The following is a 27,980-nucleotide window of genomic DNA, read 5'->3' as shown; positions in this document are numbered from 1 at the left end:
ACAATAATTGTAAACAAAGCGCGGCTGTTAGAAATATTGGGACATACCAAATTACCTGCAGTATACATGTTTAATTGGAATTGCATGTCATCACATAGCTAATTCTAAATTAAAGATGAAATGCGTAATACCTGGTACACACATGAAAGGTAGTTTCCCTTTGGTATTGTATTCTGCTGTATAAAAAACGTAATTTCGCGAGGTAGCAGGCTCTTTCGGACCCAATCTCTTTCGGCCCAGACCGAAATTTCAGGCTCTTTCGGACCCAAGCTAATTATTCGGCCCCAAATCGACCAGGCTCATTCGGCCCTATATTTTATTATTGGGCCCTTTATTTTATTACACCTATTTACAGCGGGTGTATGATTGAATTAAGTGGGAATTGACCACCGAGGATTTCCTCGCCAAGATCGGGGAGACGTATGCCTTCTAAATAGTCGCCTCTTCATGATGATGCTGATGATTATGATGTTACGTTGATGATAATTAAGATGAATATTATTATTATGATGATGAATATGCTGTAATAATGATGCTTATTTTGATGCTGGAGATTATTTTGATGCTGGAGATTATGGTGTAATTATGATGATTATTATAATGATGATGATGATTATTATTATTCTGATGATTGTGACTCTGATGATAAATGATGATGATTAATATTTATATGATTATTATTATGATGATGTAATTGAGTTATTAATAAAATTAACAACTTGTGTGCAGTAAATTATGTATTATGTAATTACAGTATAGTAAATAAATGTATTGTGTTGTTAAGACGTATGCATTCCTTATTGTTATAACTTTCAAATTATCCAAATATATGTAATATGAATTATTTTAAAGTTTGTTTTATTTTCAAAGCCGTTCCATACTCTTGTATCTATTCTTCTCATTTCGACGATGATATACCTGAAGCAAAAGACAAGATAATCTTATTTCAAATGGATTAATCCTCAATAAAGACAATATATTACTGTAATAAACAATATTCCATATAGTTTTAAATTGTTTTTACCAACATATTTTCAACTATTTATTCAAATAAAAAATGGGGCCGTAAAAGCCTGTTGCTTGGGCCCAATGAGCCTGAAATTGGGGCCGAATGAGCCTGAACAAACCGGGCCGAAAGAGCTTGGGTCCGAAAGAGCCGACACCCATTTCGCGACACAAAACATTCAACTGGTCCGATGGCGATAGTCCATATAAACGTACTCCCAGAGACTTTGATATTTTTTGCTATGGCGCCTCTGCGAGTACATATGCACCCGTTCATAAACACAATCGCAGTTCTGCGCTCAGATTTAGTGCCCATCACTTAACAGGCGTCGTTTGTTACCGGTATCCAGACAAACGGCACCCTGACGATCTGCACCCTGTGTTTTTTTGCATACCCACACAGTCGGTAACCTGTAAATTTGTCGACCAGGACAACTGGCACCCGATTAAATTGTAAATATGTACAAACGGCACCCAATTTAAGGTGATCGATAAAGACCGTCAGCACCTTGTTGATCTACAGTTTGTCAACCAGTTCCGGATATTCAGCAGTTCCAATTAATTTGTATATAATTTTCCATAACGCCCCAATACAAACAAAATGATAAGTTTCTAAGGTTTACATTAGGTAAAGGAATAAATTGACAAAGTTTTAGCAAGAAAGCTTTTGTATTATGCTTACAGGGGGGATAAATGTGGCAAAAAGTTAACCGGAACTGATTGAATGAGTTATGTTTTGAAATGTGCATATGGATATAGAAGGCTTTATTATTTTCAAATAAACTTTTTGCTGATTGAAAACAAATGCCATGACAATGTTTTGAAATACTTATTCTGTAAGTTGAATGATTTTTAATAATTTTCCGAACGGTGAACTTTAATTGGCTATTTTTGACAAAAAACTGCATATGCCATCTGGCCTAACCTGTTATCATACATGATAAATTTTACCCTTTATTTTTACATCTTCTCACATTGACACTAAATCCCAAAAGAAATTATTGTGGTCAAAAGAATTATTGTTTTTTGCTGGGTGATTCTAAACTGGTTGACTGACTGTAATTGGCTTCAAATGTTTCACACATTATTTGTATCAACATTTAATTACAAGAATTTATATAGCTTAAGGACAAGCTTTTATGATTATGCAGGATCATTTCAGATAGTAGTAGCCATTATATTGTTCATTAATGTTATTAAGATCCACATTTATTTCTTGATAAATGATTAATGTTTTCATGATCTGTTTTTAGTCTTTGGGCGAGCTGTTCACTCTCTGTCTAAAATAGGGGAAGAGTTGTACATCGAAGCATTAGAGCATGGGGTTCGTATTTAAAATGTAATCTTTTAAATATAATATAGTTTCTTTGTAAGTCTCACAGACTTAAAACCAGTCATTAATATTATATGCTGCATATATGTACTTCAGGTATTTTTTCATTTAAGTACTACTGCATAAAGAACTAGTGTCTACAAAAATTGAGTATTTGCAATGTCAAGATTTAAAAATGTTAATAAATACAATTACATAATGTCATTCACAGGTCAAGCAATTGATGAGTGTATTGTTTCTTAAATTCCCAATGACGATAACATTCTTTTCTCAATTACTGTTATAGAATACAATATTCAATATATCTAATTATCCAGACAATATCAAACTGATTATAAACAGCTTTGTGAATGTATTTTTATGTAGGGAAAAACAACTAGAATAGACCTATGATCTGTTTAAGCTTGCCCTGAGAACAGTGAACTCTTCAAGGTCTGCATACGCCTGCTTTCTGTTTACCCCGACATTTTTCCAACACTACGATGATGGATGTGGTGACGCATCTTCACAGGACAGGGATGACACTCTACGGTGTAAAATAGCCATGAAGGTGCAATTGAATTATTGCATACACGTTTGTAGTTTGTAGCAGAAATTTCTTCAGTGTCACATTTTGTGTTTTCATAATTACTACGCTATCTATATTAGTTATTTTGTAACTTGTTTGTTACTTATACAGAATTCACTAATAAAATTCTTGGGTAGTAAAAATTTTCCTATCAATGGCTTTCCACTTGTATGGTATTTTTTTGTTTAAAAGATGATTTTTTAGCAAAAATCAAGTTTAAGCGGAAAGTGCTGTCCATGATTAGCCTGTATGGGCTGTACTTTTCATAGATGCATTAGGCCCCATTTTCGCAAAGCAATGCTCATTTTTGTTTAATTATCACCTCATATGTTGCAGTCAATATTGCCTGTGTTTCGCTCTCTGGCAACCATAGAGAAGACAGTTGAGCGATGCAAGATACGGCTCAATATGAAGGACTCCAGACTGGTGTTTCAACTGTACTGCAGACATGGTGAATTATGTGTTATCATGTACTATACAACCTTTAGTATTTGTCAAATTTCACTTAAATTAGTGGTTTTTATTTTGCAATTTCAATCAAAAGATCAAATGTTTAACAAATAGTATCAGATGTATTAAATCATCACAAGATCTTGAAAAAAGTAACCATCCATATTTTATAGGGATGGCATCGAATACCAATAGCGGTATTCGAATGTTCGCAAATTCATTCAATCGAATATTCGAATATTCGCATAAAACGGCTGGATTGATTTTACCTTGTTATGTGTTAATTTCCATTGGTTTGTAAGTTATATCCGTTTGCTAAATACGAGTCTGTTTATTAACGTTGCTATCGAAAACTTGTATCGCTGTCGACTAATACTATGACCGATACTGTGATCGGGCACAAATAGAATGAAAAACATTGTGTCATAGAATTTTATTGTTTAATGATTCTACAGATTTGAAGCAGACCGCGCATATGTAAAACTAAGTTTACACACATTACACGTTGCGGTCTTCTTATCCACAGACCGTGTTAAGTATTCCATACTGCAGAAGGGGCTGGTGGCATTTTCAGATTTGAATTATGATTTCTTGATGATTGTTTAGTTTATATCATCTGTTACTTTTGAGTAATTCACATATTTAAATGTCTGTTCAAACTGTGATCACAAAAACTAAATTATTATTCACAAGTAAATTGAAGCCCTTAATTGGCACCTTATTGACAAACAACAGTTCGGACCCTTTCTTAGTATATATTCTAAGTATATTGCATTGCGCGATTTGAGTAATTCACACATTTTAATGGCTGTACATACTGTGATCACAAAACTTAATTATTATTCGCCAGTCAATTGATACCGTTAATTGGCACCCCACTGGCAAACAATAGTCGGGGCCTTTCTTAGAGTGTGTATACTGCATTGCGCAATCAAAACTGATACGGGCTGCGTTTTTAGTTTGACACGAAGAACGTCACGTCAAACATGTTACTCCCAAGTGATTTCAGTTGCTTTTTAGTAAGCGGTTCGCAGGTCATTAAATATTGTTGAAATTACGTTTGGATAAAAATGCGAATATGCGAATATCATTTGTATTATTCGAATGCTGACCATTCAATCGAATATTCGATTATTCGAATAATTTTGCCATCCCTAATATTTTATTTTGGCCGGTTGAAAATCGCTCAGATTTGGAAAATCGGCAATTAACTTGTCTAAATTTGCGTGTCTTTTCGGAAATTTAGCTCCTATTTGCTATTAAGCAAAGACGCCGCTTCATTATCTCCCTTAACGCATTACAACATTGAACAACAACAATGAAAAGGCGCATATTGGAATCTGTCAAAAAGCAGTAAAATATTTTGACGTTCTGTTCATCACATGTTGAGTTAAAATTTTACATAAGTAATAAAGAGCTTTTTATGCCCCCCACCACTATAGTGGGGGACATATTGTTTTTGTCCTGTATGTTGGTTAGTTGGTTGGTTTGTGTGTTTCTTTGCTCCAACTTTTACATTTTGCCATAACTTTTGCAATATTGAAGATAGCAACTTCATATTTGGCATGCATTTGTATCTCATGGAGCTGCACATTTTGAGTGGTGAAAGGTCAAGGTCATCCTTCAAGGTCAAAGGTAAAATATATAGCTTTAAAGCGGCGCAGAAGGGGACATAGTGTTTCTGACAAACACAAAAGCTAAAATTCATAAAATGCACACAAAAATGCTCAAATTTAAGTGCCTGGTTGACCACTAAAATAGCCATAAAATGGCCCAAAATGCAGAAAATCAAGTGCTCTAGGACCCCCCTAGAAGGCCTGTTGGTTTCACATTTGGGCCTGTTGGCTCAAAAGTTATTGAGAACCCTGTTGATAAGGACAAGTTACATTAATGTGTTTACATTTTGTTTTCACTTAATATTAATAACAATATTAATCACAGGTTTAATTTTTAATGGAGAAATACTTTTCAATGAAATAATTTATTTTATTTTTTGGGGGTGTGAGGAGAGGGTTGGGCCAGGCCTTGAAGAATTTTTCCAGAGCCACTCGCCCTGCAGGGCGAGTAGTCCTGACAATCCACTCGCCCTTCACTTAAATCTACTCGCCCTGCATTAAAAATAAATAAATATCTATACTTATAGTTCTGATCAACCAGAACCTTTTTAACCTACGTAACATAATGACAGTAAAATGCAAACAAATTAACTGCATTATCTGATGGATTTTATTTGCTTTCCTTACGTTTTCTGCACCTGTTTCCTTTTCTCAATACTTTCTGCTTCTCGTTTTGATGACCTTTCTTTCTGTTCCCTGTCTCCGCCACCATGCAAATATTTTATAATAGAACCCTTTTCCATGCTGAGTTTTAATATTTCAGGCGAACTTTTACTGAAAGACACGCTTGATTGACAAATGGTTACAATATGGTAAATTTTGGCTAAGGCTTCTGATCACCAATTATTCTGTTTATTAATAATTATTGTTTCTGTTTATTTTTAATTAAATATAAGAAGTATTATAATTAACCAGTTATCATGTTATGTATTATTTTTTTATTGATATTTACATTAAAATGAAATTTTATTCTTCGCGGAATGACCAATATATTTAACTGTTTTTTTCACTTTTAATCGATTAGCTAAGAGCACTGACACCTACGAAAAGAGCGCAGCCAATTTCAAGAATTATTTTTACTGTGCCCGTGACGTCCTTTTTAATTGTCAAAACGAAAGGGCAGTTTCTTTGTGTACTAAACCTATTTTTTGTTCGTTCGTTCACCATCTATCATCACCACCGGAAATAGATGACCAGCGAAGCAAAAGTAAACAAACCAACCATGGAGAGCAGTGAGTATTTACATAAAATAGCTAATAATTACTTGCTTCTGGATAACCAGTGCGTGTTAGGCTCTTACAGAAAGATTAATATGTTTAAAAATGTGTGTATCTATATTGCAAAAAGTATTGATAAAGCGTTATTTACACAAATTTATGACTGCTTGGTACCGGTTTGAAATTGGTACTTCTCGAAGAAACAGCTTTTCTTTTATGATTACATGGTTTGTCACCGTGAATGGAGTTGATTTTCTATTCTTATAGGCAATATATACCATCTTAACGCTATTTCTGGTCTTGGTTTGATTATTTTTCGTGGAAATCTATTAAAATAAAATAACTAGTGTACGGCGAATAGTTGTTTATGACAAAAGTCGTGTACGATGAATAGCTTAAGTCATGTACGGCGAATAGTTGCAGCAATTGGCATTTTTTACACTGATAACTGATTATAATCAAATAAATAGTATAGTAAAAATATTCCCTTGAATGTAAATTAATTTGAATGTTTAACCCATTTTACCACGCCTATGCAGTAAACTGCTATTTTTTAGTGGTTGCAAAACATTTTTACAAAATATAGGCCAAGTTCATTTCTGGGTCACGCAATCCTACAAAACCCTTGTTCCATTATCGATGCCACTTTATGACTCATTCTTGGTAAAACATGGTCGTAATGATTATCTTGTTCATATAAAGGCCATGTTTGAATCTGGATCAACTTTTGTGAACATCAATGAAGAGTCTTCGACAAATTGCGCGCCTTAACCTCAGGTAAGCGCTTCAGTACCACCATGACCCTATTGTTGTAATTATTATTATTATGAAGGTAGATGATAATCATCTTGTTGGTGTTTATATCAAACATAATAATACCTTATATAAAACGTGTACGAGTAGGGTATATAAGGTATTTCATTAGCGTGTGAGTGATATATGTTATTCTTTTATACCTTATGATAACATATGACATTTCTGCAGTGAAATAATAGCAGTGAAAATAAACAAATTGTTATTTTCACCGGTGAAAATAACAATTTTTCGGAACTCCTTTATCTATCTTTAGATTATCATAAATAATTTTATGTATATTTTCAATGATCACGAGTGAATTAAAATCGACATTCCTCTAAATCCAACACATTTTCTTTTTACGTTATGCTTTTTTACCGTTTATTTACATTGTAAAAGAGTTAAGTGGAGAATTTCGCTGGTATAATGACGTCATTTCGTCACACTAATGACGTCATTTTGTGTTTTGAAATGAATTGAGGCACGCCACGGGAGAAAGGATAACTTTTCAGCGAAATGGAAATAGCTGTTACTTATTCTCTTGAAAAAGCGGCATAAAAGAAACAGAGAATTTATTCATGTCAGTGTAAGATCGTTTGTTACTTCACTCGTGATCATAGAAAAATACTATTTTCCCTCGTGGCCGCGCGACTCGTGAAAATATATTTTCTATGTTCACTCGTGAAATAACAAACGATCTTACACTGACATGAACAAATATCCTATATTTCTTATCAAATCGATCAGTTATACTGCCTAAAATATGTTTTGAATAACTAACAAACCGTGTGTGTCTTCTACAATCTAACATTCGCCGAATATCTTTTCATAATTATATGCCTCGGTTACACTGTCACAAATCAGAGCTACGAATGAGCTACGATTCAATGGTCTACGAATGACTAAGAAATTGTCAAAATTCGTAGCCGCTACGATTTCAGTACGGAGCACAACGATGTGAGTACGGATTTCGACGAATCTACTATCAAAATGTTGGAAAACGAACAAGGAAAGGTACGGACTGCTACTGATCGACGCGATTTAGTACGGAGCGCCACGAATCGGTACGATCAAACTACAAATTCGCTACGGTCTGATACGATTAAGTTCAATGCTATGCGAATATGTACGATCTAACTACGGATCCGCTACGGTCTAGTACGGGTAAGTACGAACTAGAACGGTCCGCTACGAAGCAGTGGGAATTGCGACGGACTGGTACGGACAGGTAGGAACGAACTACGATTGAACATTGCGCCCACAGCCTCTTGTATTGTCATACATAAAATGCCTCCCAAAAAGAGAACATGCAAGCGGCAGAAACAGCGCGTAACAGAAATAATGGGATGAGGTACATGCTTTTCCATCTAGAGCTCCAATGGCGTGTGGAAATTGCCATTTAGCCGCGAACTGATCGGCTATGGCCTTCCACTCCTCAGGCTCAGTAGGAGTCTGGATAACATCCCCAGCATATGCTGAAAATATGGCCTCACAAACGTCCCGTACAATACTACATATCGTATTATGTGCAACACGAAGCCCATGCATCAATGTACGGTAACTGTCCCCTGTGGCCAAGAACCTTACGGTAATTGCCAGCTTCAAATCTGGATCGATGGACTGTCTGAACCAGGTGTGGTTCTTCATGATCCTGGGACCAACGACCTGTAATAGCTCATGGAACATATCAGGCCCGATTCTGGTGAAGTTTCTAAAAGCCGCCGGATCTTCAGCCATCAGTTCGGCCATCAAAGTCTCGTATTGGCCGAGAGCGGTTCGTCTTAAAAGCCAGTCTCTCATCCACCACCTCCTTTTTCTTCTCTGACCTGATAAAGTATGTAATTATTGATGTATAAACATAGATTATGCTTAGGAAAGTATGATTAATTTTGTATTATTATATCGGCTATTAATTTAACAATTATTAAATCACGTAGAAGTAAGAGCAAGATTCAAAAGGCATATGAGACAGACACTTACCTGCAAATAAAAAAAATGTATTACAAGTAAGTTCACATTCTTATATTTTCAAAATACGTAACCTTTAGCACAAAGCTATACTAGTTATACGATGTTGAATCATTATTACCTCTGTGCATATCGTCAAGCAACTCGACTACGGCCTCTGCATTTTTTGCCATTTCAATATCCAAGTGTAACAAATTTATCGCAAACGCAATTTGCTGGCGGTTCATGATTGTGCACTCAACAAATGCAAGTACGGTTGCTTTAATTTCAATGATGTATTTCAGTAGCAATTGATTGAAGTGGACCGTACATGTCCGTACTGTTTCGTGCTGAAATGTAGTGCATCGTACAAGATCGTGCAAATTCCTACCTATCCGTAGTTTAACGTACTAGAACCGTGGCTTTCCGTAGTATATCCGTGGAATAATCGTAGCTAATACGTAGCGTAACCGTACAGCTCCGTAGTTCTTCGTATCAATCCGTAGAAGTCCTTGAAAAGTTTTGGGCCAACGAAAAGGTACGGACGACTACGGTGTCGTTACAAACTAGTACGGATCAGTACGGTTTAGTACCTACTGCTACGGATACGCTACGGTCGATAAATTCGTAGCAATTTTTTGAACATGTTCAAAATTTGTCAAGAGTCGCTACGGACATCCAAAAACTACTACCACTGATCACGGATAAAGTACGGATCCGAGAGCCACGGTCCAGTAAGGATAGCTACGAACTGTGCCGAAAAGTATTCGTACCTTGTTCGTAGCTCTGATTCGTGACCGTTTGACCGAGGCATAATGATGTTCGTGTTTTAATTTGTTTAAATGTCACCTGACCTCTTTTCTTGAGTGACTGGTGTTATCTGATTGAAAAGCCATGAAGGACATAATATACTAAAACATCCACAACAAATTCAATTTTAAAGCAATACATTAAACAAAAAGTTAAACATTTACGCATAGAGACCCTCAGGACCATACCTTTTCTAAAAGGAAATTCAACGCCGAATAGAATTTAAAAAAAACACAAGGACATGCGCAATGGAAGGAAGAACAAGATGCGAATCAAATGTCATCATTTCAATTGAGGAGGGTTTCCAACCAACTGTCTTAGTATCATGTAGTCTCCAACCTTTAAGCAAAACGGTGAAATTGTAGTTCAAATAAAATCTGTTGATTTTTTTTAAAAGAGTAGACACCAACGATATTTAGTAGATATATTGTTACATGAAGGTTTAAAAAAATGTGCACGTTAGCCCGATGTCTACATTTGTAACAAGTACAATGATTGGCTCATTAAATATCTATGAACCAATCATTCTTTTTGTTTTCGGACACAATAATTGTAAACAAAGCGCGGCTGTTAGAAATATTGGGACATACCAAATTACCTGCAGTATACATGTTTAATTGGAATTGCATGTCATCACATAGCTAATTCTAAATTAAAGATGAAATGCGTAATACCTGGTACACACATGAAAGGTAGTTTCCCTTTGGTATTGTATTCTGCTGTATAAAAAACGTAATTTCGCGAGGTAGCAGGCTCTTTCGGACCCAATCTCTTTCGGCCCAGACCGAAATTTCAGGCTCTTTCGGACCCAAGCTAATTATTCGGCCCCAAATCGACCAGGCTCATTCGGCCCTATATTTTATTATTGGGCCCTATATTTTATTACACCTATTTACAGCGGGTGTATGATTGAATTAAGTGGGAATTGACCACCGAGGATTTCCTCGCCAAGATCGGGGAGACGTATGCCTTCTAAATAGTCGCCTCTTCATGATGATGCTGATGATTATGATGTTACGTTGATGATAATTAAGATGAATATTATTATTATGATGATGAATATGCTGTAATAATGATGCTTATTTTGATGCTGGAGATTATTTTGATGCTGGAGATTATGGTGTAATTATGATGATTATTATAATGATGATGATGATTATTATTATTCTGATGATTGTGACTCTGATGATAAATGATGATGATTAATATTTATATGATTATTATTATGATGATGTAATTGAGTTATTAATAAAATTAACAACTTGTGTGCAGTAAATTATGTATTATGTAATTACAGTATAGTAAATAAATGTATTGTGTTGTTAAGACGTATGCATTCCTTATTGTTATAACTTTCAAATTATCCAAATATATGTAATATGAATTATTTTAAAGTTTGTTTTATTTTCAAAGCCGTTCCATACTCTTGTATCTATTCTTCTCATTTCGACGATGATATACCTGAAGCAAAAGACAAGATAATCTTATTTCAAATGGATTAATCCTCAATAAAGACAATATATTACTGTAATAAACAATATTCCATATAGTTTTAAATTGTTTCTACCAACATATTTTCAACTATTTATTCAAATAAAAAATGGGGCCGTAAAAGCCTGTTGCTTGGGCCCAATGAGCCTGAAATTGGGGCCGAATGAGCCTGAACAAACCGGGCCGAAAGAGCTTGGGTCCGAAAGAGCCGACACCCATTTCGCGACACAAAACATTCAACTGGTCCGATGGCGATAGTCCATATAAACGTACTCCCAGAGACTTTGATATTTTTTGCTATGGCGCCTCTGCGAGTACATATGCACCCGTTCATAAACACAATCGCAGTTCTGCGCTCAGATTTAGTGCCCATCACTTAACAGGCGTCGTTTGTTACCGGTATCCAGACAAACGGCACCCTGACGATCTGCACCCTGTGTTTTTTTGCATACCCACATGACAGTCGGTAACCTGTAAATTTGTCGACCAGGACAACTGGCACCCGATTAAATTGTAAATATGTACAAACGGCACCCAATTTAAGGTGATCGATAAAGACCGTCAGCACCTTGTTGAACTACAGTTTGTCAACCAGTTCCGGATATTCAGCAGTTCCAATTAATTTGTATATAATTTTCCATAACGCCCCAATACAAACAAAATGATAAGTTTCTAAGGTTTACATTAGGTAAAGGAATAAATTGACAAAGTTTTAGCAAGAAAGCTTTTGTATTATGCTTACAGGGGGGATAAATGTGGCAAAAAGTTAACCGGAACTGATTGAATGAGTTATGTTTTGAAATGTGCATATGGATATAGAAGGCTTTATTATTTTCAAATAAACTTTTTGCTGATTGAAAACAAATGCCATGACAATGTTTTGAAATACTTATTCTGTAAGTTGAATGATTTTTAATAATTTTCCGAACGGTGAACTTTAATTGGCTATTTTTGACAAAAAACTGCATATGCCATCTGGCCTAACCTGTTATCATACATGATAAATTTTACCCTTTATTTTTACATCTTCTCACATTGACACTAAATCCCAAAAGAAATTATTGTGGTCAAAAGAATTATTGTTTTTTGCTGGGTGATTCTAAACTGGTTGACTGACTGTAATTGGCATCAAATGTTTCACACATTATTTGTATCAACATTTAATTACAAGAATTTATATAGCTTAAGGACAAGCTTTTATGATTATGCAGGATCATTTCAGATAGTAGTAGCCATTATATTGTTCATTAATGTTATTAAGATCCACATTTATTTCTTGATAAATGATTAATGTTTTCATGATCTGTTTTTAGTCTTTGGGCGAGCTGTTCACTCTCTGTCTAAAATAGGGGAAGAGTTGTACATCGAAGCATTAGAGCATGGGGTTCGTATTTAAAATGTAATCTTTTAAATATAATATAGTTTCTTTGTAAGTCTCACAGACTTAAAACCAGTCATTAATATTATATGCTGCATATATGTACTTCAGGTATTTTTTCATTTAAGTACTACTGCATAAAGAACTAGTGTCTACAAAAATTGAGTATTTGCAATGTCAAGATTTAAAAATGTTAATAAATACAATTACATAATGTCATTCACAGGTCAAGCAATTGATGAGTGTATTGTTTCTTAAATTCCCAATGACGATAACATTCTTTTCTCAATTACTGTTATAGAATACAATATTCAATATATCTAATTATCCAGACAATATCAAACTGATTATAAACAGCTTTGTGAATGTATTTTTATGTAGGGAAAAACAACTAGAATAGACCTATGATCTGTTTAAGCTTGCCCTGAGAACAGTGAACTCTTCAAGGTCTGCATACGCCTGCTTTCTGTTTACCCCGACATTTTTCCAACACTACGATGATGGATGTGGTGACGCATCTTCACAGGACAGGGATGACACTCTACGGTGTAAAATAGCCATGAAGGTGCAATTGAATTATTGCATACACGTTTGTAGTTTGTAGCAGAAATTTCTTCAGTGTCACATTTTGTGTTTTCATAATTACTACGCTATCTATATTAGTTATTTTGTAACTTGTTTGTTACTTATACAGAATTCACTAATAAAATTCTTGGGTAGTAAAAATTTTCCTATCAATGGCTTTCCACTTGTATGGTATTTTTTTGTTTAAAAGATGATTTTTTAGCAAAAATCAAGTTTAAGCGGAAAGTGCTGTCCCTGATTAGCCTGTATGGGCTGTACTTTTCATAGATGCATTAGGCCCCATTTTCGCAAAGCAATGCTCATTTTTGTTTAATTATCACCTCATATGTTGCAGTCAATATTGACTGTGTTTCGCTCTCTGGCAACCATAGAGAAGACAGTTGAGCGATGCAAGATACGGCTCAATATGAAGGACTCCAGACTGGTGTTTCAACTGTACTGCAGACATGGTGAATTATGTGTTATCATGTACTATACAACCTTTAGTATTTGTCAAATTTCACTTAAATTAGTGGTTTTTATTTTGCAATTTCAATCAAAAGATCAAATGTTTAACAAATAGTATCAGATGTATTAAATCATCACAAGATCTTGAAAAAAGTAACCATCCATATTTTATAGGGATGGCATCGAATACCAATAGCGGTATTCGAATGTTCGCAAATTCATTCAATCGAATATTCGAATATTCGCATAAAACGGCTGGATTGATTTTACCTTGTTATGTGTTAATTTCCATTGGTTTGTAAGTTATATCCGTTTGCTAAATACGAGTCTGTTTATTAACGTTGCTATCGAAAACTTGTATCGCTGTCGACTAATACTATGACCGATACTGTGATCGGGCACAAATAGAATGAAAAACATTGTGTCATAGAATTTTATTGTTTAATGATTCTACAGATTTGAAGCAGACCGCGCATATGTAAAACTAAGTTTACACACATTACACGTTGCGGTCTTCTTATCCACAGACCGTGTTAAGTATTCCATACTGCAGAAGGGGCTGGTGGCATTTTCAGATTTGAATTATGATTTCTTGATGATTGTTTAGTTTAAATCATCTGTTACTTTTGAGTAATTCACATATTTAAATGTCTGTTCAAACTGTGATCACAAAAACTAAATTATTATTCACAAGTAAATTGAAGCCCTTAATTGGCACCTTATTGACAAACAACAGTTCGGACCCTTTCTTAGTATATATTCTAAGTATATTGCATTGCGCGATTTGAGTAATTCACACATTTTAATGGCTGTACATACTGTGATCACAAAACTTAATTATTATTCGCCAGTCAATTGATACCGTTAATTGGCACCCCACTGGCAAACAATAGTCGGGGCCTTTCTTAGAGTGTGTATACTGCATTGCGCAATCAAAACTGATACGGGCTGCGTTTTTAGTTTGACACGAAGAACGTCACGTCAAACATGTTACTCCCAAGTGATTTCAGTTGCTTTTTAGTAAGCGGTTCGCAGGTCATTAAATATTGTTGAAATTACGTTTGGATAAAAATGCGAATATGCGAATATCATTTGTATTATTCGAATGCTGACCATTCAATCGAATATTCGATTATTCGAATAATTTTGCCATCCCTTATATTTTATTTTGGCCGGTTGAAAATCGCTCAGATTTGGAAAATCGGCAATTAACTTGTCTAAATTTGCGTGTCTTTTCGGAAATTTAGCTCCTATTTGCTATTAAGCAAAGACGCCGCTTCATTATCTCCCTTAACGCATTACAACATTGAACAACAACAATGAAAAGGCGCATATTGGAATCTGTCAAAAAGCAGTAAAATATTTTGACGTTCTGTTCATCACATGTTGAGTTAAAATTTTACATAAGTAATAAAGAGCTTTTTATGTCCCCCACCACTATAGTGGGGGACATATTGTTTTTGTCCTGTATGTTGGTTAGTTGGTTGGTTTGTGTGTTTCTTTGCTCCAACTTTTACATTTTGCCATAACTTTTGCAATATTGAAGATAGCAACTTCATATTTGGCATGCATTTGTATCTCATGGAGCTGCACATTTTGAGTGGTGAAAGGTCAAGGTCATCCTTCAAGGTCAAAGGTAAAATATATAGCTTTAAAGCGGCGCAGAAGGGGACATAGTGTTTCTGACAAACACAAAAGCTAAAATTCATAAAATGCACACAAAAATGCTCAAATTTAAGTGCCTGGTTGACCACTAAAATAGCCATAAAATGGCCCAAAATGCAGAAAATCAAGTGCTCTAGGACCCCCCTAGAAGGCCTGTTGGTTTCACATTTGGGCCTGTTGGCTCAAAAGTTATTGAGAACCCTGTTGATAAGGACAAGTTACATTAATGTGTTTACATTTTGTGTCTTTGTTTTCACTTAATATTAATAACAATATTAATCACAGGTTTAATTTTTAATGGAGAAATACTTTTCAATGAAATAATTTATTTTATTTTTTGGGGGGGGGAGGAGAGGGTTGGGCCAGGCCTTGAAGAATTTTTTCAGAGCCACTCGCCCTGCAGGGCGAGTAGGCCTGACAATCCACTCGCCCTTCACTTAAATCTACTCGCCTTGCATTAAAAATAAATAAATATCTATACTTATAGTTCTGATCAACCAGAACCTTTTTAACCTACGTAACATAATGACAGTAAAATGCAAACAAATTAACTGCATTATCTGATGGATTTTATTTGCTTTCCTTACGTTTTCTGCACCTGTTTCCTTTTCTCAATACTTTCTGCTTCTCGTTTTGATGACCTTTCTTTCTGTTCCCTGTCTCCGCCACCATGCAAATATTTTATAATAGAACCCTTTTCCATGCTGAGTTTTAATATTTCAGGCGAACTTTTACTGAAAGACACGCTTGATTGACAAATGGTTACAATATGGTAAATTTTGGCTAAGGCTTCTGATCACCAATTATTCTGTTTATTAATAATTATTGTTTCTGTTTATTTTTAATTAAATATAAGAAGTATTATAATTAACCAGTTATCATGTTATGTATTATTTTTTTATTGATATTTACATTAAAATGAAATTTTATTCTTCGCGGAATGACCAATATATTTAACTGTTTTTTTCACTTTTAATCGATTAGCTAAGAGCACTGACACCTACGAAAAGAGCGCAGCCAATTTCAAGAATTATTTTTACTGTGCCCGTGACGTCCTTTTTAATTGTCAAAACGAAAGGGCAGTTTCTTTGTGTACTAAACCTATTTTTTGTTCGTTCGTTCACCATCTATCATCACCACCGGAAATAGATGACCAGCGAAGCAAAAGTAAACAAACCAACCATGGAGAGCAGTGAGTATTTACATAAAATAGCTAATAATTACTTGCTTCTGGATAACCAGTGCGTGTTAGGCTCTTACAGAAAGATTAATATGTTTAAAAATGTGTGTATCTATATTGCAAAAAGTATTGATTAAGCGTTTTTTACACAAATTTATGACTGCTTGGTACCGGTTTGAAATTGGTACTTCTCGAAGAAACAGCTTTTCTTTTATGATTACATGGTTTGTCACCGTGAATGGAGTTGATTTTCTATTCTTATAGGCAATATATACCATCTTAACGCTATTTCTGGTCTTGGTTTGATTATTTTTCGTGGAAATCTATTAAAATAAAATAACTAGTGTACGGCGAATAGTTGTTTATGACAAAAGTCGTGTACGATGAATAGCTTAAGTCATGTACGGCGAATAGTTGCAGCAATTGGCATTTTTTACACTGATAACTGATTATAATCAAATAAATAGTATAATAAAAATATTCCCTTGAATGTAAATTAATTTGAATGTTTAACCCATTTTACCACGCCTATGCAGTAAACTGCTATTTTTTTAGTGGTTGCAAATACCATTTCAGGCGAAAATTCTTTCTGATTTATGATCCAAACATACACTGCAGGAACACGTACACTTGTTTCGCTTTTTAAAATAGAATCTGTCTACAAAATAGAGTTATGCTAAAGAGGAGAAACCAAAATGAAGTATATGCTACTGCAAACCGAATTTTGAATACGGTTAGAAACCCCAGCAGACATGATGCTTATCAGCTGGTCAGTTGGGAATATCCAATAATTGATATAGTCATCCCAGAAAATTAATTAACTCTTCATTATTAGATTTGAATCTAAATGAAATTATATAGACATTAATAAGCATTAAATTTGCTTTCCAATGAAAATAGTTTCAATAAAGTATCCATTGATGATGCCTTGCAAGAACAGACGTTAAGTCAGATTTTATCTTATTAATCTTACAGATCGCTATCTTTTCATTTTAGACGCGCTTTTTTGACACGTACTTGATTATTCCTTTTTTGAGTGTCACAAAACTTTCATGAATATTAATGATTTGTACATGTTTAGATTCGTATTTGATTTGTCTACAAAAATATACTTGAATCATTGCACTATCTTAACTGGTGACAGAGAAAAAAGACCCCGAAGTTGTCGAAAATTAAAATGATTTTAAGAAAATATTTTTTCCAGATACATATATATTCTTAATGTCAGGTCTTTGCCTCTTTTCATGATGTATAAATCTTAATTTCAAACTTTGTTTTTGCCCCACGCATTAAAACGCAAACACAGCAGATGTGCTGAAATTTAAACAATGGCGACGCCATGTGCGTTTGCGGTTGAACGCTATGTACAACGATGTGAACAGAAAGTCAGCCGAGTTCCAATAATTACAGTCACGAGTTTTATATCAAATCCTGATTGGAATCCACTTGTAAGTAACAAATACGGACCTGAACAAAGGTCGATATGTAGCAGGTGCCCGTAATTCAAAACATTTTTAAAAATTTAAACAATGCATCAGACGCATTCTTTGGCCATAAACGGTCTCATCGTAAAGAATATAGTTGTATTTATTTGTTTTATACCAATATGGTCACGTTTTTGCAAAATTTTCATTTATTTTCCCTTACAAACGCAAAACTATTCGCCGTACACATTTTATTTTTATTTTGCTATACGCCGTACACATTAGGTTCTATTCGCCGTACACAACGAAAGTTATATTTTAGCCAAACATTTGCATACTTACTAGATTGTTTGGGCTGAAGCTTGCAAAAAGCGATAGTTTTAATAATTATATTTGCACACCATTGAAAAATTCGGCAACATTAGTATACTTTCCTCGGACAAAAGGAAAAAAATATGTCCCAATGAACTTAACTTTCGGTACCAGGTAGCTGATGATTGATCTATTTCAACACTCGAATGTATTAATAAAGAACTCCAACTACTTACGAAATAAGTTAGGTATGTCCACTATTTATTTGTCACTCAGTTTTTGGAAAATGTTGGCGATGAAAATGGTACAACTTATTCTTTTCACGAGCACTACCTCGTGCGTGATGTTTACTTTCGCTTCACTGGTCATCTATTTCTGGTGGTGATGATAGACTGTGAAAATTGTTCGCAATTTGTATCGATGTGGCGGAGTTCTTTAACTGAATTTATATTTCCCAACTTGAAAAAAAGCACTCGCCTGGTCGGTCGAGTATGTAACAAACTTTACTCGTTGACCGTCAAATTCACTCGCATATGCGAGCGGTCGAGTGGATTCTTCAAGGCTTGTTGGGGTATATAATAATTAAATTATTTAATTATCAACTATCATTAAGTACCTTGGTACAATTTGAAAAAATATATGTTTTTCTTTCAAACATTTTCCAAACAGACTTTAAAGTGTTTAAGTAACTGCTTAATATATGAATTCAATTTGTAAATTGTTTAATAACTCTTTTTAAAAAATCAAATGCTCCGCAAAATACTTTATATATGACGCTTAAAATCATTTCTCACGCTTATAAAGGCAAACAAGACATAATTTTTTCATAAAAATCAAATAAATCTGAAAATCTCGGCACTAGCTGATGAAAAAAGCTTCTGTTTATGACCCATTTTAATTTGGAGGACAGCAAGTATATTTTCAAAATCTTTCACAAAACATTATCAAGACTTTAAGTATTTGGCAGGTATTGTGAAAACCCACAACTTGGCATTCATTGAGTGTGAAACTCTGCAAGCGGTCTTTGCAAAGGATATGTGCCCAAACTCTCTTACAGCTGCATCCAAGTAAGTTGTAGCCTGAATCCATCGTCATAAAGCATCTGTTCATATCATTACTGTTTCACTGTCCAGCATGACCAATTAATGTTCAGATATACTCATAACTGACATCAAACCAAACACTTTTATACAAAACTTATCTCGATATCTACTCAAATAATACAAGAAACTTTGTGAAGATTGAATGCAGATAATAAAGTTTCATATTTTACTTGAAAACTTTTCTAAAAGCTGATTACCGGTAGTGTGTGTTATTATTTTACTTGGATTGTGTGGTAGATTTTATAGAAGAACAAGTGTTGTACTAAGTACATGCATGTGGGTGCATTCCCAATTTAACTTTGACACATTAGCATATACCTATCAAAAGTTGTTTTTATTGGTTGACAATAGTTATAATAATAATTTAAATTATACAATTAATCAACTTCGGAAAAGAAGTTTGTGAACACCCATGCCTCCAAGTGTTGCAGTGCTGATGGCAGTACTTCTCTGGCTGTTTCAGGCTCCTTTGTGATGCTGTGATGAATTTTCAGAACACACAGGAGGAGATCACCCTTATTGTCAGTCCACAAAAAATTGTGCTAAAAAATTATGTAGAAGATGAACCAGGTGAGGTAGAGTAATGTTCATATGAGAATGCTTTTAATAAGAATTTTTACCTCTGATTTTATCACTGGCGCTCCGTGTCTCTTCATCCTTCTTTCTGTCCTCAGTATTCAGTTTGCAGTTAGTGCATGATGTATCAGGAACTGATAAATTACGAACAAATTGTATCTGCCCACTCTTATGTTGATATTGAAATATTGTCAAGTCATTATGGTCGTAGGATTCATTTTGTAGTTATCGCCCTTGATAATTATAGAACATTTTCATAGGTAAATTGTTGTTTCCTGGTCAGTAACTGTTACACTATGTATCGGTATGCCTTTTGATGATAAGTTTACTCTATTGTCTGTCATCACTTTATTTATTGGCTATGGGTACATTCCAGTTAGATTCATGCTTTTCTGTAATATAATGATTGTTTTTATTAACAGACCCCAACAAGGTGATGCACACAAACCTGAGCCTGGAACCAGAGGAGTTTGACAACTGCCAGGTGGGGGTGGACACAGAGGTGACATTCTGCTTGAAGGAACTCAGGGTGAGTAGCCTCATGGCTTCATTTGTTCTATGCATTCATTTCTTTTTTCTGTATTTTGCGTATTGTTTTCTCAAAAGAATCGTTGGCCTGTACATTTCACTTAAAGTGACCTATGTTGTGAGGAAATAATAATACTGAACATTTAACATGTTCTAAAATATCCATTATACGCATCTTTTGATGATTTTAAAACCTAAAAATTATTAAGTGTTGCAACACGAAACGATTGAATAATTTGGAAAGTTAAGTTGTTATCGTTATATTTTGTGAACTTTAAAGATTGCTTATATAAAGTATAAAATACATCAAGAATGGTCAGGTGGTCTAAGAGTGAGACTTGTACTCCAGGGGTCAGTGGTTCGAGCCCAGTTGAGGGTCATTTTTTTTCTTTCTTTTTTTTTTTCTTGTTTTTTACTGGAGCTTAAATAGAAAGCATTTAATGACAAACTTCAATACAGGCCAAATTCTGTGAAAAGGTCCCTTAAATAACTCACATTTTTTCTTTTTTTACTGTGTAAAGTTTTATATGGTAAAGAATTCTGATTAAATGTTATTTTCTATGGTTGTCTCTTAATCATTTGTAAGTATTTTAAATATATTACTATTATGTAACCTTGTAATGCATTAATGATTGTTTCAACAGCAGCATTACACACATGTTTATCATGCAGGCAATTCTGGCCTTCTCAGAAGTAACCACCTTACCTTTGACTCTGACCTTTGAGACAGCAGGCAGGTAACTTACACTTGCTCTTTGTACATAGCACATATACAGAAGAGCCTTGGTTGGCCTTGTCATAATATGTATGCATTTATGTATGTAACTGCAGTAGAAACTCCAGAGAACACTGTTTACCGGAATATTTGCTATGACATGAAGTTATTATGCCATGACAGTAGATGTTAGAAGGGTCATTTAGTACAAACGCAATGTATTAGACAGTGTGTCACACACAAGAACCACATGACTTCCTTCAAGGTGATATGAAGAGGTCAAAGTTTAAACTACAGCACTTATTGTTAAAGGTCTAAATCAGTAGTGTAAAAGCTGAAATATTAGATCTGCTAAATTTAAATTGATTACCTTTGGGAATTCAGTGCTTTCTCATTATAAATAAATACTGGTGGACACATTTACTGTGGAATATCAATTGTTATTCTGACTATCCTATTTGCTTTACATAATTACTTTCTCATTTCCCATTTTAGACCGATCGTGTTCACAATTGATAGTGACAGCACGTTTGAAGGCAACTTTGTACTTGCTACACTGGCAGACCAGCAGACACAAAGTCAGGCTGCAACACATGCCAGGACGGCCACACAAAAAAGGTGAGCCATGCTATAGTTTGCAGCGCTTTTTGTAAAATGTAAGATCTGTTTGGTTTAAACAGCGGACAGTTTTATAGTGAATACAATTAATTACAGGTATTTTTTATTGACAAACTGTGTAGGGAAAGGTTCGCGATTGTTTGTGTTATTTTGTTAAAAAAGAAGTGAATGAAACAAGAACATAATTAATGAATCTGTGATATTCACAAGGAATATGCTATACAAAATATATTTTCTGTTTTAGCCAAATATGTTTGCTGATACTTTATAAGCATTTTAAATCGTTTCATCATTTGATAATCCTTAAATGTTGAAAAGAAGTTATCCTGTATACTTACACAATGTACATGGATTAATGAAATCATTGCTCAATATCTTTATTAGAAAAATGTTGTTTTATGTTTTGCAATTTTGTATTCTGGTAATAAAGATCAACACTGATATTTAAAATGCTGCTTATTAAAATGTATTACTGTTTTTGGCCTATTTCCAATTCATTTTCTTGTTTGAACTAAAATTGATTCTGATGTAAAAATCATTGCATATCCATAACTTAATATTAATTTTATAATATAATCAAAAATATTGGTATGATAAATTTTCCTATTTTATGCAATTGTTTACGGTCCAAACAACTATGTTTTTAACTGTATGGGTTTGAAAAGTAATTTGGTTTATATATGTGGATATTCTGGTTGTAGTTGAACTAAAATATTGATGTGTAGATGTGTCAATATAGATTATTTCATCAATGAATTGTTTGAATTAGGCCAGCAGGTAGAGTCGATACCTCAAAAGCAGCCAAGACAACACATAACAGAGCAGGGCCTTCAAACACGGACTTGAACCACACCAGGTTATTGTGGCTATGGGTTAATAAGTTAAATATTGGTCTAAATAATTTTAACCAATTCCTGGGGTGTGATATATCCTCCTTTTAATATCAACATATTTTTTCAGTTCTTGGCTGGATCTATATAAAAATGAGTGATATGGTATTTTACACCACTGAGGTTGGTCCAAAATCTCACACTTAACATTTACTTGAACTACTTGTTAGAACTGTAAGCAATGTGACAGTCAAAATGAGGACATTGATAATGTTAAAAGGGAGTTATTTCAGGTCTTCTGAACAGACCAAGCGCTCAGAGCAGCTTGCCTCTGCCTATGAGATGCTGAACGATGACACGGACTTTGATGAGATGATACAGAATGACACGACCCTGCTGGACCAGCCCTCTGTGGAGGCCCTGAGAATGGCGCCCAGTGTCTGTGAGGAGCGGACCATGTGCACCAGCGTGAAGCCAGGGTCCAGTGCCCTTGGGGACAACATGACTGTGGTATCCCGGGACAACTCTCCCATTGTGCAGAGCTCTAACAAAAGCGAAGAGAGTCCAGTCATTCCTGTACCTTTGATGAATCTGAGAGTGACAGTAAGTGCTGCCATAAAGCATATTATGCAGACATTTTTTTGGTGTTTTTGTTTTAACTTTTAGAAACCAAGAAATTGCTGAACGTTACAGTGCTTTCCTCAGAATATTTTTTAGACACCGTGGGGCAGTTAGGGGTGGGTTAGGGAGGGCAGCCCCCTCCATACATTAATTTTTAAATTTGATTTTAACATTATTTGTTAAGTTATGACTTTTCAAGAAAGAAACACAGCTATAATGACACTTTTTAATTATTTAAACCTTTCATGCATAGTTATGCATCATCCTGAATAAATTGATATCCCAAAATCAACTAAAATATCGATAACTGCATACTTATTTTTTCCTTCATTATGCAATAATCCCATGTATTCCATTTTATAAAGCAAATTTGATTAATTATTTCAGAAAAAAGTACTCAACAATTTTATAGACACAAACATTTGCCAGTTTTCTTAAGTATCAAATGAATTAAAGCATAATTATGTGACTGTTATGATAATTGATGAAATAAGGTCCAATTGGGACGGGGATTTTCCCACTGAACACACACAAATTGTGATTTTCCCGTTTTAATATAACAATAAATACACCCACACATTTTACTAGACCTTGTACATGTCTGCATTTTATTGATTCATCATGAAATATATGAAGCTCTGTTTTATTGAAGCCACAATTAAAAACGTGTGAACATAAAAATTCGGTAGCGTTGTTTGGATAAAAAATTAAATTATGCTCATTTGTGAATTCAACAAAACATAGTTGTGTGTAATGAATTCAATAAATATTTGTTAAATCCTCTTTAAGAGTCGAATAATTGTTGTGACCATATAATGAATGAGGATTACACCATGTTTCCATCATCAGTCTTCTAAGTAACTTGCTGAGATTTCATTGTTAAGGTGTTCACTGTAGGGACAGATGAGTGGGGTAAACAACAAAATGTCACAAAAGCACACACAGCAATTACGTCACTTGTCGTCTGCATGATTTTATTGCAGGTATTGTATGCTCACAAGTGCTGTCGCTTATGCAAAGCTTGTGCTCTAATTGGCCAATATCCATTTTTCAATACATCAACGCTTTAGTTGGGAAAAGAGATACATGAAATTGACAGAGGATCGAAAATCAGCTCTCAAAAAAATAAAAATAAATAAAAAATAAAATGAGGTCCATATTGCTTTTATCTTGTTGCAGTTATATACAAAAAAACAACACTAGGTTAATTTTAAGTGCCCCGCTGATTCTGATATAGAAATTCAAATGGCCTGGCGAGGGTCCGTAAAATGGTCTGTGGAAAGCACTGCATTACAATTTTGTTGTTTGTTGTTTACAGTTGTTATGACACCATAGATTTATACAACATTTGAACAGGTGTCTAATATTTACCTAGTTTCAATCTTTCGGTCATGAGATAAACAAAAATCTTCATATTATTTCATAAAAATGTTTATTTACCTGTTAAACCTAGATGATTCATGGCCTTTTAAGTATCTATTGCTACTTGTTTATAGCTTGGAGATGACACATTGGGGGAGGATCCAGACGAGGAGGAAGAAGAGGCCATCCCAGGCACACCTCCAGCAAAACGAGTGAGCAATATTTGCAAGATCCATAACCTAAAAACAATCTCTATCTCTATGCTAAAATTATTTGTGCTATGGCATACATGTAGCCATATTTGCCAAAATTGGAATTAATAATTGTTATGATCTTGACTGAAAAAAATTAATATAAGGTTTTTATTTTTTTATTTTTGGATGATTAAATCAATTAACCTGCACCCTGGCTGTGTGCATGGATGGCTGATTAGAGCAGTCAGTTTGTAAACAAGGACATGCCTGTAACAAGAAAGAAGGGCTAATGATGTATAAGAAGTCCAGAGTACTGAGGAAGATCTTGGTCAAGTTCAACTTTGGGACATGTGCGACCAAAAACTTGGTCGATGTATTAAATCTTAGATAACCTTGTTACAAATGTTGTAATGACTCGCGTGTCTATAAAACCTGATCAAAAGGTTTATCTTACAATATCTGGACCATATTTGAATCTTGATCACGTGTCCAAAAAAGTCACCAATAAAAACTTTTATAAGGAACTTGTTATCTTCCATGTTGAGATGTTTACCAATCAAGAACTACTTTTTTGTCAAGAGCTTGTTAAAATTTGGTCAAAATGTAAGCCAATAGTCTTGGTCACCTTATCAAACCTAAGAAACAGCTTGTTACCTTTGCAAGAAGCATCATTAATGGGTCAATCTTGATCACATTTGGTCAGAATGTTCATCTTTACAATTTATTCTGTTGCAAACATTGAACTAATAAAGCAGGGTCGGATAAACTAGTTGATCTCCAGCAGTACCTCACGTGACCGCGATCTAACCGTAAGTATGTATTCCTACGCGCCGATTAACATGTTCTAATATTTGACCTTTGAAATTTATTGGGACACATCATGAATGTTATGGTTATATTATAATTATATCATCCTTTTTTTTCTTCTTTAAAATATATTACCGAACCATTGTGAGATTTTAAAATCATTCGGCACATTTGTTCACCATCATTGGACGGTGTGTCGCGCAAAAGAATTACGTCGATATCTCCAAGGTCAAGGTCACACCTTGAGTTCAAAGGTTAACATGGCCATAAATGAGCTTGTCCGGGCCATAACTATGTCGTTCATTGTGAGATTTTAAAATCATTTGGCACATTTGTTCACCATCATTGGATGCTGTGTCGCGCGAAAGAATTACGTCGATATCTCCAATGTAATCAATAAAATTGATCACACTTCACACTTCAAAGGTCAAAAATAGATTGATTTTGAAACAAGGGGGATAACTATGAACAATCAATAACAATGCACATTTTGAGTTGTCTCCCTTTATCAGATTTTTTTTTTCAAATTGAAATTAAGGTCGCCACGAGTAAAAATAGATTGAATTTGAAACAAGTGGTAACAATGCACATTTTGAATTGTCTCCTTTTATCAGACTTTTCTTAAAATTGAAAACCTGGTTTTGTGACAATTTTGTCCCTTGTTTTTTTTTTCTTTTTTTTCCAAGAAAAATATCACATTCTCAATATGTTTTTTATTTCTTTTTATATTTTCAATAAGAAAGTACTAAAAAGAACAGTTTAAAGTGGAAGTATTTTTTACGTGACACAATCGGTAGTTATTCAGTCGTAAGTAATGTTGTGTACATGTAGGAGGCCGGACAAGAATAATTATATTGCTATGTCAATTAATCATTTGTCTTTGATATGTGTCAATGGTATGAAGCAGGATAAATTGAATACATGGTTGGTGCCGAGATGGCTAAAGCTCGCCCTATTTTCTTTTTCTAAGCCTCACCGGATAAACTTTCTCCATCTTGGCACCCACCACGTATTTTCTATATCTATTGTAAGTGGAAATCTGTTTCTATTGGTCACCAGATCAAACCTGAGGAAGAGTGTTACTAATCTAGAAGCAACATTAATATCACAATCTTCATCACATTTGGTCGTAATGTTATTAGACAATACCTAGGCCAATTTTGAATCTTGGTCGAACAGGTTCAAACACTAGGTGAAACCTTAGAAAAACTATATAGTCTTAGTCTATATAAAGCATTTTCATAATCTTAATCTTGATAATATACAGACAAGAACTTTAAAACTGACTTATATAAGCCTAATATATTTTGTATCTAAAATATGCACCATGTAGTGTGCTGTAAGTGTCCTCCCAGATTTGCCTGTGCAGTATGTACAAGCTTATCAGGGACAACATTTTCCGTCTGGACTGGATTTTCGATTAGAAAAGACTTTCTTTAAACAAACAAGAGATGTGTTTGTCAGAAACACAATGCCCCCTATTGCGCCGCTTTGAAATAAAAATTCAATATAAGTGGTGTCAATGATAAGTCTGATATGACTGCACAGGCTACTCTGTGACAACACTGTAGGCACCTGCATTCAACGTTTCCCAGAGCGAGGCTCATATGTCATGTGGTTGCAATGATGTTCCTCTGTTTTAGTTCCGTTCATGTGGTTGCAATGATGTTCCTCTGTTTCAGTTCCGTTCGCTGTTCTTTGGCAGCTCCCAGGTTAGTCAGACCCAGACGTCTCAGCCAAGTTGTGCTGCCTCCAAGGTATTGGCAGAGGACACAGATGATGAAGACTGACACATGTTAACTGAGGGCATACCTGCCTACTTTACACTGGAGTGAATGGCTCAAAATTCATTGAGATTTATGAGAAGCAAACTCAGTGTTATCAGATTTTATCTACGGCAAGGAAACTCTTATTTAAAGTTTTCAATCAATTATGATAATTGTTTTTCTTTAGGACCTATGGGAAAATGGCCCTTACTTGCCTTGTTGCATAATGATCAAATTCAAACATAGCATCATATACAGTAAGCTTGAAAATCATTTGACTCCTCTGATACAACTGTTTATGAATTATTATAAGTTTGAAAATCAGATTCAATATCATTATTGATAATGCTTGCAATCTTAATAAATTTTACTAGATTATATTTAATTTATATTTTTTTTATTTACATTATAATTATATTTAATGAAATTAGAAAACCATGAAAACACCTACATGATGTGAATACTTTTGAGTAAGTATTTCATGTTTTGTTGAAGTTTAATGTTATGTTATTGCTTGAAGATGAATGCAATATTGTAATGTATTGTTGAACATGTAATGCCATGTAATTTCTTTTTTATGATGTTATTTGCATTTATTTATTGTTACATATTTGTTTTAATAAAATTATCTCTTGCA

At 34.4% G+C, this 27,980-nt stretch overlaps 2 protein-coding genes across 9 annotated transcripts in view; one reads left to right on the top strand and one right to left on the bottom strand.

Annotated features, from left to right (window-relative positions):
* Nucleotides 1–27,980, bottom strand: part of LOC127865239 (E3 ubiquitin-protein ligase RNF185-like) — a 422,044-nt gene that overhangs the window by 103,160 nt on the left and 290,904 nt on the right. The gene's annotated exons all lie outside the window — the stretch shown is intronic.
* Nucleotides 2–27,980, top strand: LOC127865194 (cell cycle checkpoint control protein RAD9A-like). Of its 8 annotated transcripts, none has more exons than XM_052405177.1 (13): nucleotides 2–149; nucleotides 12,546–12,616; nucleotides 13,029–13,175; nucleotides 13,530–13,644; nucleotides 19,191–19,290; nucleotides 19,790–19,896; nucleotides 20,325–20,431; nucleotides 21,103–21,167; nucleotides 21,641–21,763; nucleotides 22,533–22,619; nucleotides 22,887–23,196; nucleotides 24,711–24,788; nucleotides 27,260–27,980. In XM_052405177.1, the coding sequence occupies exons 1-13, from the start codon at nucleotides 116–118 to the stop codon at nucleotides 27,365–27,367; spliced, it is 1,452 nt and encodes a 483-aa protein (XP_052261137.1). In that variant the 5' UTR covers nucleotides 2–115; the 3' UTR covers nucleotides 27,368–27,980. The 8 variants fall into 8 exon arrangements, with proteins under 8 accessions (XP_052261137.1, XP_052261135.1, XP_052261136.1 ...); XM_052405175.1 differs by lacking the exon at nucleotides 12,546–12,616 and adding an exon at nucleotides 2,259–2,329; XM_052405176.1 differs by lacking the exons at nucleotides 12,546–12,616; nucleotides 13,029–13,175 and adding exons at nucleotides 2,259–2,329; nucleotides 2,742–2,888.

This window comes from Dreissena polymorpha, chromosome 1, assembly GCF_020536995.1.
Source record: "Dreissena polymorpha isolate Duluth1 chromosome 1, UMN_Dpol_1.0, whole genome shotgun sequence".
NCBI lineage: Eukaryota > Metazoa > Mollusca > Bivalvia > Myida > Dreissenidae > Dreissena > Dreissena polymorpha.
This window is presented reverse-complemented; position numbering and strand designations above follow the sequence as displayed.